The following is a 17726-nucleotide window of genomic DNA, read 5'->3' as shown; positions in this document are numbered from 1 at the left end:
CTGTGTATGTGATAATTCCTACAAAATAACAGTGTCTGAACAAGTGACACATTAAAATTTAAAAAAAAAAGAAATTGAAGCAGAAGAATAAATCATAGTTAGAATAATTACATGAAAAAAGTGTCTAGCATAATCTGTTTCCTTTGTTTCTCTACAATTAGCAGTACATATTACATATTTACTAATATGTAAAATCAACAATTTAAAGTAGTTTAGTAACTATATATTTGTTTCATCTATAAGAAATGTAACTATATATTTGTTTCATCTATAAGAATTTGGACATTTTTCAATCCACTCTCATATGATTACAGTATAGTATTTTTGTCTCTTAAATGTATACAAAATGATTTCTGCTTTCTACCAGGTCTTTTACATTGTTGTAACTTTAAAAAATTTTAAAAATATAATTTCCTCTCAAAAATATATGGAAATCATATAGAGAAATGAAGAAATAAAGAATTCTGAACTTAAAAAATTTAATCTAGCATTTTTTAAATGCTTTCAATTATTCACAATTTCTTCAGAATCATACTCAGAGCTCATAATATATATTCAATAATCATCATCATAGCACACATTAGAAATAGAACTAACTGGCCATCAAATTTATTGAATATTAAAAAATAATCAAACATTCATTGCATTTTGATAAAAAATTCAAAAATTAATTTTAAAAAATTGCAATACAGACGTGGTTTGAAAGTATGCATAAACAAATACAATATTAGAATATATAATTAAAATTCACAGGATTAAAAGAAACACTCAAAAATAAAAAATGAGTTTCTTCATAATTCATCCTTTTCACACACCTCAAAAACTCAACAAAGTCACACAGTAAATCTTTATTTCTATCTCATCTCAATATTAAAATGACCATATGGCAATGGCACAGTGTAAAAGGGTCATTGATAAAATATCCAAGACAATAAATATATAATCAAAAAACTCATAGGATTTTGTTTTCCATCATGTGACTATTAAATTCATGCACAGATAATCCATGCACGGATAATCGGGAGTTTACTGTACTTTATATTTCATGAAAATTTTCATTAACATATTTGTTTCTGTTTAACAGGATGGTGTCATGCATCCTGTTAAACAGAAACAAATATGCTTTTAGGAAACAGAAAGTGATGTCTGTTTCCCAAAATGTGACTGGCATATATTTACATTTCTCCCGTTTCTTTATGCAGTGAGAGTATAGTGAAATGATGTCACGAGCAGTGCTGGCCAATTAGAAACCAGTTTCAGTGTGTTCGCTGTAAAGCGCTTCTTGAGCGCTGCATAAAAAAATGCGGGACATGGGACAAGATGAAAAATAAAAATTTCTTAGTGAATTTCTTGAGTTGCATAGGAATGTTTATACATTACAAAATTTAATGTCTTGAAACAATACTATATAGTCATATTTATGAACTATTATATTTTTGCTTCAAGATTTCTTAAATTATTCTATCTTTCCAGAATATAGAGTTGACATTAATTTTAATTTTAAGATCCTTTACACCTACTTACTCTTTAATTATCTAATTGTAGTTATGTGAAAGAAATTATAAAGAAATAAATATAACAATTTAAAGTTAAAGCATATTACATATTCAATTTTTTGAAACATCAATATAAATAAATATTTATAATTCCATATTATTTTTAGCGTATTAATAAAAAAAACCACAAAACTCTATATAAAATATCAGAATTATAAATAATATATATTGTATATGGACATTTAAAAGAATATTGTACTTTCATTATCATAAAACTATATAAATTATACACATTAGCTCAGCAATTCACTCTTGCAAAAATGGAATAATCAAAGTGAAGAATTTCACAAATGGGCACAAATACAGTATAGCAATATTCTGTTTTTGTGCAGATTAAGTCAGAAAAGAAATTCTACATAAAAAATATATGCAAATAGAAAACCTAGTAATAAAATACAATAACTATGAATAATGGGTAAAAATTAGTGAAATATATTTAAACATGAACACAATTACTGTTAATTTTATTGTTATTTGTTATATTTATGTGCCATTTATTGAATTATTGTATATTTGTTATTTTGAATTTAAATTTATTGTATAAAGCCTGTAGTTGGTTCTATACTTGAATCTGATGGTAACTACTAAAGTAACTAAAAATATTTATTAAAAATTTGATTATTTGTTTGATTATTTACTTTTTTATAGAAATCTGTCATTTTGCTGATTCTGATTATTAATAAATATTTAAAATTCTAAATTATTTAACTAAAGCATATTATGTAAAAAATACATTTGCAACATTTATGTTAAAAATGTTTTACCTGAAACATTGTTGCTGCTGGTAAGAGATTACAAACATTCATTTCTTCCACTTTGACTTCCCCAGTATAAGCAAATTTGATAATAAAGGCCATTGTTACAGGTGAAACACCTTGAATATTAATAACAGACATTTCAGATTCTTTTAAGCCACTGGTGAACATGGCTCTAAAATAAGGGCTTGCAGCTGCCAGAACTATTTTGTGCGCATGAAAGGTATCATTGTCCACACGAATTTCTACATCACATAATTTCTGATGACGTCTCATCATATTCATCATATCTAAAGCTTCTTTTGGAAATGAACTATTTACAAATGTCATTGAACCATTGACAGCAGGGTTATTTTCATCAATAGGACGTGGCTTAAAACATGCTGGACTCCTAAATGAAGTACAGTCTGATTTTTCTGCCATTTTTAAAAGTTACATGAAAATTATCAATTTATAAATATATAGAGTATTATAAATTCATTATAAAATGAGAACAAGTTTAACAATTTATTTCTACATTCTAATAACTCAGTTAAGCTGGAATATGCTACAGGCAATGACATTTTCCACTAATGACAATTGCAGATATACAATTAGTAAAAATAAGCTGAAAATAAAAATAAAACATTTTAAGTATACAATCAATAAAAGTACTTAATTTTAAACTATTTTATATTATAGAAAAAAACTTTTAATAACATTAAATATTAATTTATCAAAATTTTTCATTAAAATTAGAAGATTGAAGAATAATTTAAAGAAAATTAAACAAAGAGATAAGTACAGTACAACTTTATTTTAATGATTTTTTCTATAACTACAGTAAATTCCTGATTATCCGGGCTAATGGTGGGGAGAGGTGGCACAGATAATCCAGAAACATGGATAATCCGAACTATAATTATTTATTTCTAAAATACAACATATAGATTCGATGTAGATTCACCTTTTTCAAATTTTTCAATTAACGTTAATTTTTGTTTTATAGTAAGTACGACTTTCTTTTGATTATTAGGCATTTTAAGGGTACTTATATGAAAATTAAAAAAAAACATCTTATTTTACATAATTTTACACTAAAAGTATTTGTGGGAGAGTTATTTGAAAAAAATATTATGTATAATATGTATTATACATACGTACATATAATCAAATCTTAAATTGTAATACNAAAACACAGAATTTATAAAAATATTTTAATAATTGACATATGTTTCTTTCACATTTCAAATAAAATTAATTTTTTGTATCTTTTCCAAAATATTCCAAAAAAAATAATTTTCTTTATATGTAAATTATCACATAATTTACAATCCTTTGTTACTGCATGTTATAAAAGTGTTGATAGAAAATGTTTATGTAATTTTAGTTTATGAAATGATCTTGAAGATATTATTTGAGTTTTAAATTAAGATATGAAAATACAAACCAAACACAACACTGTATGTGTTGCAATTTTGAACAATTAAATATTCTAATTAACTTTATAATTAATTAATTAATTAATTTTTCATTTTATTATTTTTTTCATTTTTAACATTTTTTCATTTCATTTTTATTTTTTTCATTTTTTCTGCCATTTGGGCACTAAGACAACGTTTCTTCTATACTTAATGCGGGCAATGACGGCAGTTAAATGATGAAGGATGGTGCCTTACATAACTAGGACAAACCACTCATGAAAAATTCCTGGGGAATTACTCACCCAGGTTCAATTCTTGGTTCAATCCCCAAAGTGATAGGCTGATGTCTTAACCATTTCAGCCATGTCCAGAGTGGTAGGTTGATGTCTTAACCAGCTAAGATGGTTATCCCAGCTGTCTGTCAACATTTAAAAATTATTCCTTATCATTCTATAATAAAAACTGAATAGTGGAATTATGAATTTGAAATATGTATAATTTTTATTTTATAATATTTTTATAATTATATTTGGTTTGATACTCGTTTATACTATTAGTACTCCCTATTTTTGTTTAAAACAAGCAAACAATGACTACTAAACAGTAATGGTAGTGCTCTAATTGCTATGAAACAGTAATTAATTGAGTAATACAGACAATATGCACTTATAATTGATTATGTTAGCATGTCATTCATTTTTCATTCAGTGATGACTATAAATTTTTTAGAAAAATATTTAAGCTATTCCATTTTTCCAATAAACTTATTAAAACTAAAGTAAATCAAAGAGTACAATTTACTTAGAAAATATTTCTAATTCTAACATTTATCAATAAACTTATTAAAACTATACTTTTCTGAATAATCATAAATAATATCATTATTTATAGGAAACTTAAGTCATTATTCTTCGTTGAGTTACTGATAATCAAAAATTGGCAAAAGTCCAACAGAAAATATTGCAGTGTCATTATCTTCAAATTATTTACATAATCTTAAATTTTCAATCTCTCAGCTTTCTTTCATACAAGTTAAACAAGGCACAAACACTTTTTCAATACTCTCACACAATTAAAGCAACCGGCCTATTCTCCTACTCGTCTACTGCACTCTCCTACTGCAACTGGCTGATTGCAGCATGAATTTTGGAGAATGAGATGAAAAATATAGAATAAAGGTACTGATGGCAAGAACTGTGCATATTATGTAAGGTTAAGGAAAAGAACACAGGAAAAAATGATTTTATTATGGAAATTAGTAAAAAACAGTTGGAATATTGAAAAATTATGTGAGAGTATTGAAAAAGTGTTTGTGCGTTGTTTAGCTTGTATAGCCCACTGATGAGGGAAATATTGTAATTTCCAAAATGCATCTGGGCAAAATAAAATAGTTAAGTGGTTAGTATTTTTGGAGTCTGTGTATGTGATAATTCCTACAAAATAACAGTGTCTGAACAAGTGACACATTAAAATTTAAAAAAAAAAGAAATTGAAGCAGAAGAATAAATCATAGTTAGAATAATTACATGAAAAAAGTGTCTAGCATAATCTGTTTCCTTTGTTTCTCTACAATTAGCAGTACATATTACATATTTACTAATATGTAAATTCAACAATTTAAAGTAGTTTAGTAACTCTATATTTGTTTCATCTATAAGAAATGTAACTATATATTTGTTTCATCTATAAGAATTTGGACATTTTTCAATCCACTCTCATATGATTACAGTATAGTATTTTTGTCTCTTAAATGTATACAAAATGATTTCTGCTTTCTACCAGGTCTTTTACATTGTTGTAACTTTAAAAAATTTTAAAAATATAATTTCCTCTCAAAAATATATGGAAATCATATAGAGAAATGAAGAAATAAAGAATTCTGAACTTAAAAAATTTAATCTAGCATTTTTTAAATGCTTTCAATTATTCACAATTTCTTCAGAATCATACTCAGAGCTCATAATATATATTCAATAATCATCATCATAGCACACATTAGAAATAGAACTAACTGGCCATCAAATTTATTGAATATTAAAAAATAATCAAACATTCATTGCATTTTGATAAAAAATTCAAAAATTAATTTTAAAAAATTGCAATACAGACGTGGTTTGAAAGTATGCATAAACAAATACAATATTAGAATATATAATTAAAATTCACAGGATTAAAAGAAACACTCAAAAATAAAAAATGAGTTTCTTCATAATTCATCCTTTTCACACACCTCAAGAACTCAACAAAGTCACACAGTAAATCTTTATTTCTATCTCATCTCAATATTAAAATGACCATATGGCAATGGCACAGTGTAAAAGGGTCATTGATAAAATATCCAAGACAATAAATATATAATAAAAAAACTCATACGATTTTGTTTTCCATCATGTGACTTAGTTGTGTTCCTGAGTTGTATGAAAAAGATAAATTATAAAGATGTTTTTTGTTTTTCTTTCACAGTGTTTCTTCTAATCCTGTAGATTTTAATTATATATTTATTGTCTTGGATATTTTATAAATTAGAAAAATATACTTTAAATAAAAATGTTCCAATAAACTGAATTAATCAAAAAAAATAAAATACTGTACTTTGAGAACTGCTGAAAAAATATATTACAACAATGTACTGTACCTTATTATTTAATATATTTAAGCATTAAATAAACTGTACTGTACCTAACCTTGTAAATTGGAATTATTATAAGTTAAATTGAGTTATTTAAAATTATAATATGACTAAATTTACATTCACATAAACTTGACAGGTTTATAATACTTTACATCAAAACATTTAATCAGTTAATGTTTTAAAAAATGTTTCAAAACAAACAAAGCATGAAAATTAAATTTTAATTTAATTATAATTTTATTTATTAAAATATGCAATAAGCAAACAGTATTTTTAAATTCTTGTATATTTCTGTATGATAATTATTTCTCTCTAAATTTTATATACTTTTAAAAGTATATAAAATTTAGAGAGAAATTATGTATTTTTGTATTTTTAAACACTTTTTAAAACACTAAAAAGTGTTTAAAAATACATAAAATATAATATTCATATATACTTTTACAGAAAGATAGTTAATAGTTTATTTGATTAAATATGATATGAAAACTTACTGAATGAGGTATTATATTTAGAAGCAAAAATCAATACTGGCTTTCCTCATATTGTTTTTCTATATAATGGAAAAAAATAAATATATATTAATTTACTATAAAAATAATTTTATATAAAACCAACAATTTCAAATATATTAGATTATTTTTATTATTAAAATAAATATAACTATTTTCATATTTAATACTCATTGCTAAATAAAATAAACATTCAATAAACTTATTAAAACTATACTTTTCTGAATAATCATAAATAATATCATTATTTATAGGAAACTTAAGTCATTATTCTTCGTTGAGTTACTGATAATCAAAAATTGGCAAAAGTCCAACTGAAAATATTGCAGTGTCATTATCTTCAAATTATTTACATAATCTTAAATTTTCAATCTGTTTATAATGAATGTGCAAAATTCTTTTTAAATTTTATTAATTATTTAATACGATAATTTTAATTATTTCATGGGAAATTTTTAATGAAAGCATTATTATTATTATTATTATTATTATTATTTCTGTACAGTAAATACTGTGATTTCAGTATACAGTGCATGATGAATCAGCATTTTATTTTATAGATCTCTACTTATCTTATCATTAAGAATAGAATCAGAATATTTTTATTAATTGTAGTAAGCAAAATTTACTTATAAAATAATATAAATTATAAAGCAAAGAATTTTGGATGTACTATCCCTCCCATCCCTCATTTAATATATAATAACCCATAAAATGAAGATGGGCATGTGGTTGTTACATATATATATATATATAATACATAACACATGCCCATCTTCATAACACACGTGTGTGTGTGAAATCTCTACTTATCAAATTACAAATTTACAAATTTAGATCTGATTTTTTTCAATTTAATCTACTTATAACTAATTTATACACAAAAAATTAAACTAAATTTCAAGTTTTCTGCTTTCTGCAAATATAATTCTTTGTATTTTATATTCATAAATGAAACATTGTAATTGTTAAAACTGAATACACAAAAAAAAAAAAACAAATTCTTTTCTAGGTAAATAAAACCACTTGAAAATTTCCTTTTATGTTACAATTCATTTCATTAAAAAAATCATGCAACTTCTCTTCCATTTGTGAAATAAATAAGGCAAATCAGTCAATATAGCATGTATATGTGAAAAAAAAATTATAAAGTTTGATTATTATGAACTAACAAAACCATTTGGATTATCAAATAAAGAAAATAATCAATTATCTGTATATTCAATATTCTTTTTAATTACTGATTAAAATAGAAATTTTAATCCATTACTTGTTTTCAATATTACAAATTGAAATTAGTTGTAAGTTAAGGAAAATAATGACAATGATAAATTTCACAAAACAAATTATAACATGTTTTTTAATTAATCAGTTATATTTAGTTTACTTAATTTCAGAAATATTTGTTTAACTATACTTTCAAGAATTTCTTAAAAAATTATAATGCTTATATATTGCATAAAAAATAAATTTACAAAATAAAAAGTTTAGCAAATCTTTCTGTCATTAAAAATTCTTGATATATATAGCATATTTATTTAAATTCCAACAGCTTTTTTATGTGAACTTAAGTAAAATTTACTCTATTTCAAAATCTTAATTTTTATTAACACATTAAGTGTTTTGAAAAATTTAATTCCCAATTTTAGAATATACATTTTAGAAAACTTTTGTTTTTAAGAATTACTGTAACAAATTTAAAGCTTTACTGTAAGTCTGAATTTTACCAGTACAAATGATACTGAAGATAAATTGAATTCTTTCAGAAATTGTACGTTCATTTTTCTAATTTAATAGAGGAAAACTAGTAAGTACAAATAAGATTATTAAATGTAAAAATCATGTTTTGGTTATTCAAATTTATCTTTGACTACTTGCTTTGCATTTCATATTTCTGGCAATCAAATTTCCTATTACTTTTTTCTCGCAAAAAATTATTTACAAATGAAACTTTTTCTAAAATGTCTTAACAATCTGTTGCAATCAAAAAATTTTATTATAAATAATTGTATGAAATCTGATTGAAAAATAATGAGAATAAATTTGTATGTACATTACAGTAACATTGTAACATTCATTTACATAACAGTCAATAACTTTTCCTGAACATTTGGAACAAGCTTTAACCTTCTTGTGTCAACATAACAGGTATTGAAGATTTAATGCTCATATGTTCCAAATAGCTGTTATAAATGAATGGAGAAAAGTATTGAACAATGCTAATCAGTGAAATTTCATATAAAATTGAAAAAGAATGCAACTGAAACTTATGATACATTAAAAACTGTGTATGATAGTGAAGCTCTGTCACATGCTCGTTAGCATAAAACGTTTTCAGAAGGAGAGAATTTCAAGGGAATGAGTCAAGATCAGGATGTCCTTCAACTTTCAGTTTGGGTGATAATGTTGAACATGTATGGGGAAGTGTCATTCTTCAAGTTCAAAGAATAACAATTAGAGGTCATCATTTTGAAACCATCAAGAACATCCAGAAAATTGTAACCAATGTTGTGCAACAGCTGTATGAAAATGACTTCCAGGAACGGTAAGAGGTAGGGAAAAAGATATAATAAATGCATTATGTCAGAAGGGGCTTACTTTGAAGGGAATTAACATTAAAATGTAACAATTTTAAATAATTGATCTGTAATAAAATTAGTCTCAACACTTTTCAATCAGACCTGGAAATAATAAACAGCATAAAAATATCTTCCAAACCCAAATACAGTTGACCCCCCTATAACGCTGTTGATAATTCCATTTTATATGAATTCCATGTTGTATGAGTCACTTAGATTTTACAAATACGTGTGCTGGGCTGTGAATGGCTCACATACAACATGGAATTCATATAAAACGGAATTATCAACAGTGTTATAGGGGGGTCGACTGTAAACTATATTTTATTTTTATGTATATCACATTATTGAGATTTTATATGTAACTGTAATTATTAGGAATTGAACACAAACATTATTTTATTTTCTGGGATCATTATATTTCACTTGAGTTTTTTTTCTTATTTTGGAGAGTTTCTTTTGTTGTAAGAGCAAAATATCTGCATTCTCCATTCAAAATTAATATCCATTTGAAAAACTGATTGTTGTCCCATGCTTACTGTTGCTTACATCAATAGATCCTAGTCAAAAATGGCATTTACAATTTGGTGAATAAAAAGAAAATGATCATTAAATTGTTTTGTCTCAGGGTAATTTATTCTATGCAATATATGTCATTGGTTATATGATGTTAAATATTATAAATTGTTGGAAAATTGTTGGTAAAACAATTGTTAGCAAGTAAGTATGTAAATGAGCACACAATAACATTAAAAATAAAATGTCACATTCAATACTTAAAAAACTGCAAGAGCAGAGCCAAAGTGTAATTCCCAGTCGACACAGAGTGTGATGAGTAGGTGATTAGTTTGAGAAAAATTGAGATTATAAGATAGATCTAAGTTAGAAGTTAAGAATCATGCTACTATCAGATAAATATTTGTTAAGTTCTTTTTCTATTTAAAATAATAATTAAGTTTGAAGTAAGTAATTTATTTTTGCAGTTATCATTGTATCACTTAAAACTTAGTATTAATTAAACTTTAATAGAAATTTGCTAATTATAAACTAACTAATGTAGTTTTGTGAATTGTATCATTGTTAATAAGGTTGAGATTTGTGACCTTGTACAACTACATAATGCCAATTATTTTTGATTACATTAAAACCTATATTATACATATATTTTTATAAATCATTTAACCCAAGTTTTTAACAGTCAAATATGTCAATACAGGATTTTTTGTGCTGTAATTTGGTAAAACTTTTAATTAATGTATTTGATATAAAGATAGATAATTAGGTTGCCATCTTGTATTAATATTAATAGTTAAATCTTTGTTTATCTTAGATCAAATTACTCAACTTAATAAAACGTTTAGCCAAATTGTAGCCCAAAAATATCCATGAAAGATCCTTGGAAATCAAGATGAATACTTATTACAGATATTGAAAGAAATGTGAAAAATTTTGTGAGCAATATCTTGTGAGATATATATATATATGTTATGGACAAAGTGATTAATCGGGCATTATTCATAATGACCGGGCATTATGAATAATGACCAAGTAGGGTGGGCAGTGTGATAAATATTGATTAATTTATCAAATTGACCGATCATTATGAATACTGCTATCACCTAGTCGGGCAAAGTGATAATAATAAGTTGAGGAGTGATCATCTGACATACGCTAGCCAATCGGCACGCTGAGTTGCGTGTGCGTATCGTACAGCGTTTAGTACAGAATTTTAAATTTGATTAAAAAAACTCCACTTATTTCATTTAGAAATATTTATTTTTTGTAAATTATATCAAAGTACTATTAACTATATTAATTAAACTAATATTAACGAAAAGTATTATTAACAATTTTTGGTATAAATTATATAAAAAATTAAATGCTTTTTAGTTTATTTATTTGAGCAATTAACATTTTCATGACATTTGGAATTACATTTTTTTTTCTTTGGTAGCATTTGCATCTATTAGATTTTCAACCAATTTTTCAGCAGCATTAACTATAGTTGTGTCCATCAGGAATTGATGACATTCTTGCACATTCTCTAAGCATATTTTCTACGTCTTGATTACATCTTTCAACTGAACCTTGACTTTGTGAGTGCCTGGGCTTTCCATGCACCATTTTTAACTCGGACCGCATATTACACATTTAATATAATATAATATACTGTATAAGATCTCCAAGTTATATATAAAAAATCTTTCACAAAAATTAAAGACATATTTTATCACATTATGTAATTACAAGTGTCTATGATTATCTCATTTATGGGATCATAATTATTTCTGTTTTAAAACATATTCTAACAGTTGTACTTTATATGCTAATTTTTTATTTGTATTATTTGTTCTATATTTTGATATTTATTCTATGTAAAATTATAAAATTACATTGATATCTACCTCTATATGCTGTAAAAATATGATAATCTTTAAATATCAATATGCCATTTAAACTTCAGAAGAACTAAATCTGAAAAACAAAGAAGCACATTTTTCATTCAGTAAATTTTAACAAACAAACAGATATTTTCACTTTAAAAACAATTTTTTAAATATTTGATTTAAAGAAATATTTCCTAAAATATATTATCTGAACTCTTAATTTAATATAACCTACTTTATTTTTAAATTAATAATCAATTTCTCCAAGAAAAATTTTAAAAATATCACATTCTTACATATAATTATAGTCTCAAACTTGAAGCTGTTTGGAAATAATACAATCAAAATTTTATACTATGAAAAATAGAATGAGATAAACATATTTTAAAATTTCAAAAACAATAATAATAATAATAATAACTTTTAGAATAATTGAAATTGAATAATAAATTTAATTTTAAATATACAGTTTGAAATAAATTAACTAGATAAATGATATATCTGACTTATCTTAATTGTGTATCTGTAAATCTATATAAAAAAGTACAGTATATACAATGAGACTGCAATTTTATATAGCTGCCATATAATTAGATTAGTCAAATCTATAAATTTAATATAAACCATATTTAAATATGAAAAACACACAGATAAAGTAAAATTTATTTTCTTTTTAATATTTTGACAAAATTTTTATTTTGTTATTCAAATAATTCATTTTATTTGATTTCTATTGACAATTTAAACTAATAAGTTTCCTACTGTTTACAATCATTTTAAATATACTTATAAAAAAACTATTGTTAATATTAGTTAAATTTTAAAACAATTTATCTCATTACAAATGCTTTAAGTATTAAAAAGCACTTAAAGCATTTGTGATGAGATTTATCAAACTACATAAAAGAAATTTAGTCACTTTTTCAGCATCTAGTTCAATATTTGATAAACTATCAAAACATTGGTTCTGGTGATTCTTTTCATAAAATATAGTTTACAATCTGATATGTCTCTAATTTACAAAACTTCCCTGAAGTAAATGGTTTGAATTATTTTCTAGTAATTTAATTTGTATATCTTAGAATATGTTAAAAAAATGTTTCCAATTAAAACCAGATCAAATATTTTTAAAATAGTGTATATAAATGAAACTTAAATATGTTTTTTTCCAAACATTTGAATGTCAAAACCAGATCGTATTAGGGTCTTTCAAGTGGATCAATATCATCAATACATTTGAACAAAATGTTTTTGCTTGATTTAGGCAATGTTTCAATAATATATCATATCATATATCCATTATTTAAATACAGTAAAACCCCGGTTAACGAACATCCTGGTTAACGACCAAATCAGTTAACAAACTTTTATTTTGCAAAAATTTTGTCTTGGATAACTAACAAAATTCAGATAACGAATGTAATGGTATTTTGTGTCAAATTTTAGTTGGTGTTAGGCATGTGCGAGTTAAGCATTGCTTTTCCGAGTGTTTGTGCTATACAGTACTTCTTTTTTCAGTTTTGTGATTTATATATTTAATCAATATGGCATCCAAGAAAGAAAAAAGTATAGTGGCATAGTGGCAATAGAAAATGACAATGCAATATAAACAACAATGCGCTATCGCATTTGAGAAAAATTTTGATTAAAATAGTAAGACAATCAACTTTAGATCAATTTCTTGTTCCTTATGGAAAGAGTTTATTTGTTTGTTAAGTTATGGCAACGCAACACTTGGGCAATCTGCCTAGGGGAATGCCTTCTGGGAGATGTTTTTAAGGGAAACTGGCCCTTATTTAGGCATTACAGACGTGAAGAAAACCCGGAAAACTTCACATGGCCAGCCCGTCTGAGAGAGGTGCGAACCCACGAACGAACTCCCCATGTTCAAGGTACGAAGACCACTTAGCCACTGGTGGGTTTTTTACTGAAAGAGACTTTGACTCGAAGAATCTTCCAATGAAGTGCTACCCATTATTTTTTGGAGGGGATTCCCCCTCTAAGCATTAAGGTTCATATATCTCCACTTTTCTGACACCAACTACAACAAACGAAGGTATGTACAGTGCTAGTTTATTAAACAAAGTTTACATGTTTGTTGCTGTAATGATAGATACTGCGTTTTCTTACATTTTCATCAAAGAAAATTACTGTATATTACAAATAAAATCACAAAAATTTCAGAGACTAGAATGGATTAATTGCATTTGCATTAATTTCTATGGGAAAAATTGCTTTGGTTAACGAACAATTCGGTTAACGAACAGAGTCGCAGAATGGATTAAGTTCATTAACTGTGGTTCCACTGTATGTNTACTATTCCTCCCATCCCTCATTTAATATATAATAACCCATAAAATGAAGATGGGCATGTGGTTGTTACATATATATATATATAATACATAACACATGCCCATCTTCATAACACACGTGTGTGTGTGAAATCTCTACTTATCAAATTACAAATTTACAAATTTAGATCTGATTTTTTTCAATTTAATCTACTTATAACTAATTTATACACAAAAAATTAAACTAAATTTCAAGTTTTCTGCTTTCTGCAAATATAATTCTTTGTATTTTATATTCATAAATGAAACATTGTAATTGTTAAAACTGAATACACAAAAAAAAAAAAACAAATTCTTTTCTAGGTAAATAAAACCACTTGAAAATTTCCTTTTATGTTACAATTCATTTCATTAAAAAAATCATGCAACTTCTCTTCCATTTGTGAAATAAATAAGGCAAATCAGTCAATATAGCATGTATATGTGAAAAAAAAATTATAAAGTTTGATTATTATGAACTAACAAAACCATTTGGATTATCAAATAAAGAAAATAATCAATTATCTGTATATTCAATATTCTTTTTAATTACTGATTAAAATAGAAATTTTAATCCATTACTTGTTTTCAATATTACAAATTGAAATTAGTTGTAAGTTAAGGAAAATAATGACAATGATAAATTTCACAAAACAAATTATAACATGTTTTTTAATTAATCAGTTATATTTAGTTTACTTAATTTCAGAAATATTTGTTTAACTATACTTTCAAGAATTTCTTAAAAAATTATAATGCTTATATATTGCATAAAAAATAAATTTACAAAATAAAAAGTTTAGCAAATCTTTCTGTCATTAAAAATTCTTGATATATATAGCATATTTATTTAAATTCCAACAGCTTTTTTATGTGAACTTAAGTAAAATTTACTCTATTTCAAAATCTTAATTTTTATTAACACATTAAGTGTTTTGAAAAATTTAATTCCCAATTTTAGAATATACATTTTAGAAAACTTTTGTTTTTAAGAATTACTGTAACAAATTTAAAGCTTTACTGTAAGTCTGAATTTTACCAGTACAAATGATACTGAAGATAAATTGAATTCTTTCAGAAATTGTACGTTCATTTTTCTAATTTAATAGAGGAAAACTAGTAAGTACAAATAAGATTATTAAATGTAAAAATCATGTTTTGGTTATTCAAATTTATCTTTGACTACTTGCTTTGCATTTCATATTTCTGGCAATCAAATTTCCTATTACTTTTTTCTCGCAAAAAATTATTTACAAATGAAACTTTTTCTAAAATGTCTTAACAATCTGTTGCAATCAAAAAATTTTATTATAAATAATTGTATGAAATCTGATTGAAAAATAATGAGAATAAATTTGTATGTACATTACAGTAACATTGTAACATTCATTTACATAACAGTCAATAACTTTTCCTGAACATTTGGAACAAGCTTTAACCTTCTTGTGTCAACATAACAGGTATTGAAGATTTAATGCTCATATGTTCCAAATAGCTGTTATAAATGAATGGAGAAAAGTATTGAACAATGCTAATCAGTGAAATTTCATATAAAATTGAAAAAGAATGCAACTGAAACTTATGATACATTAAAAACTGTGTATGATAGTGAAGCTCTGTCACATGCTCGTTAGCATAAAACGTTTTCAGAAGGAGAGAATTTCAAGGGAATGAGTCAAGATCAGGATGTCCTTCAACTTTCAGTTTGGGTGATAATGTTGAACATGTATGGGGAAGTGTCATTCTTCAAGTTCAAAGAATAACAATTAGAGGTCATCATTTTGAAACCATCAAGAACATCCAGAAAATTGTAACCAATGTTGTGCAACAGCTGTATGAAAATGACTTCCAGGAACGGTAAGAGGTAGGGAAAAAGATATAATAAATGCATTATGTCAGAAGGGGCTTACTTTGAAGGGAATTAACATTAAAATGTAACAATTTTAAATAATTGATCTGTAATAAAATTAGTCTCAACACTTTTCAATCAGACCTGGAAATAATAAACAGCATAAAAATATCTTCCAAACCCAAATACAGTTGACCCCCCTATAACGCTGTTGATAATTCCATTTTATATGAATTCCATGTTGTATGAGTCACTTAGATTTTACAAATACGTGTGCTGGGCTGTGAATGGCTCACATACAACATGGAATTCATATAAAACGGAATTATCAACAGTGTTATAGGGGGGTCGACTGTAAACTATATTTTATTTTTATGTATATCACATTATTGAGATTTTATATGTAACTGTAATTATTAGGAATTGAACACAAACATTATTTTATTTTCTGGGATCATTATATTTCACTTGAGTTTTTTTTCTTATTTTGGAGAGTTTCTTTTGTTGTAAGAGCAAAATATCTGCATTCTCCATTCAAAATTAATATCCATTTGAAAAACTGATTGTTGTCCCATGCTTACTGTTGCTTACATCAATAGATCCTAGTCAAAAATGGCATTTACAATTTGGTGAATAAAAAGAAAATGATCATTAAATTGTTTTGTCTCAGGGTAATTTATTCTATGCAATATATGTCATTGGTTATATGATGTTAAATATTATAAATTGTTGGAAAATTGTTGGTAAAACAATTGTTAGCAAGTAAGTATGTAAATGAGCACACAATAACATTAAAAATAAAATGTCACATTCAATACTTAAAAAACTGCAAGAGCAGAGCCAAAGTGTAATTCCCAGTCGACACAGAGTGTGATGAGTAGGTGATTAGTTTGAGAAAAATTGAGATTATAAGATAGATCTAAGTTAGAAGTTAAGAATCATGCTACTATCAGATAAATATTTGTTAAGTTCTTTTTCTATTTAAAATAATAATTAAGTTTGAAGTAAGTAATTTATTTTTGCAGTTATCATTGTATCACTTAAAACTTAGTATTAATTAAACTTTAATAGAAATTTGCTAATTATAAACTAACTAATGTAGTTTTGTGAATTGTATCATTGTTAATAAGGTTGAGATTTGTGACCTTGTACAACTACATAATGCCAATTATTTTTGATTACATTAAAACCTATATTATACATATATTTTTATAAATCATTTAACCCAAGTTTTTAACAGTCAAATATGTCAATACAGGATTTTTTGTGCTGTAATTTGGTAAAACTTTTAATTAATGTATTTGATATAAAGATAGATAATTAGGTTGCCATCTTGTATTAATATTAATAGTTAAATCTTTGTTTATCTTAGATCAAATTACTCAACTTAATAAAACGTTTAGCCAAATTGTAGCCCAAAAATATCCATGAAAGATCCTTGGAAATCAAGATGAATACTTATTACAGATATTGAAAGAAATGTGAAAAATTTTGTGAGCAATATCTTGTGAGATATATATATATATGTTATGGACAAAGTGATTAATCGGGCATTATTCATAATGACCGGGCATTATGAATAATGACCAAGTAGGGTGGGCAGTGTGATAAATATTGATTAATTTATCAAATTGACCGATCATTATGAATACTGCTATCACCTAGTCGGGCAAAGTGATAATAATAAGTTGAGGAGTGATCATCTGACATACGCTAGCCAATC

At 25.2% G+C, this 17726-nt stretch overlaps 1 protein-coding gene across 3 annotated transcripts in view; it reads right to left on the bottom strand.

Moving 5' to 3' along the window:
- Positions 1–17726, bottom strand: part of LOC111629015 (kelch-like protein 20) — a 32530-nt gene that overhangs the window by 1849 nt on the left and 12955 nt on the right. Inside the window, exons 2-4 of one of the 3 annotated variants that reach the window (XR_002757260.1) lie at positions 11843–11912; positions 6841–6899; positions 2733–2918 (exon numbers count right to left, since the gene is read on the bottom strand). Coding sequence is in view for 1 of the 3 variants with exons in the window: in XM_023372879.1 (XP_023228647.1) it covers positions 2306–2734 (429 nt within the window). In the remaining 2 variants the exon portion in view is untranslated. Of the gene's footprint in view, positions 1–2274; positions 2919–6840; positions 6900–11842; positions 11913–17726 lie in introns of those variants that run through there. The other 2 variants (XR_002757261.1, XM_023372879.1) reach the window with 2 other exon arrangements.

The sequence above is a fragment of the Centruroides sculpturatus genome, unplaced genomic scaffold (genome assembly GCF_000671375.1).
Source record: "Centruroides sculpturatus isolate CEXI.00-Female unplaced genomic scaffold, Cexi_2.0 scaffold601, whole genome shotgun sequence".
In the NCBI taxonomy this organism is placed as follows: Eukaryota; Metazoa; Arthropoda; class Arachnida; order Scorpiones; family Buthidae; genus Centruroides; species Centruroides sculpturatus.
This window is presented reverse-complemented; position numbering and strand designations above follow the sequence as displayed.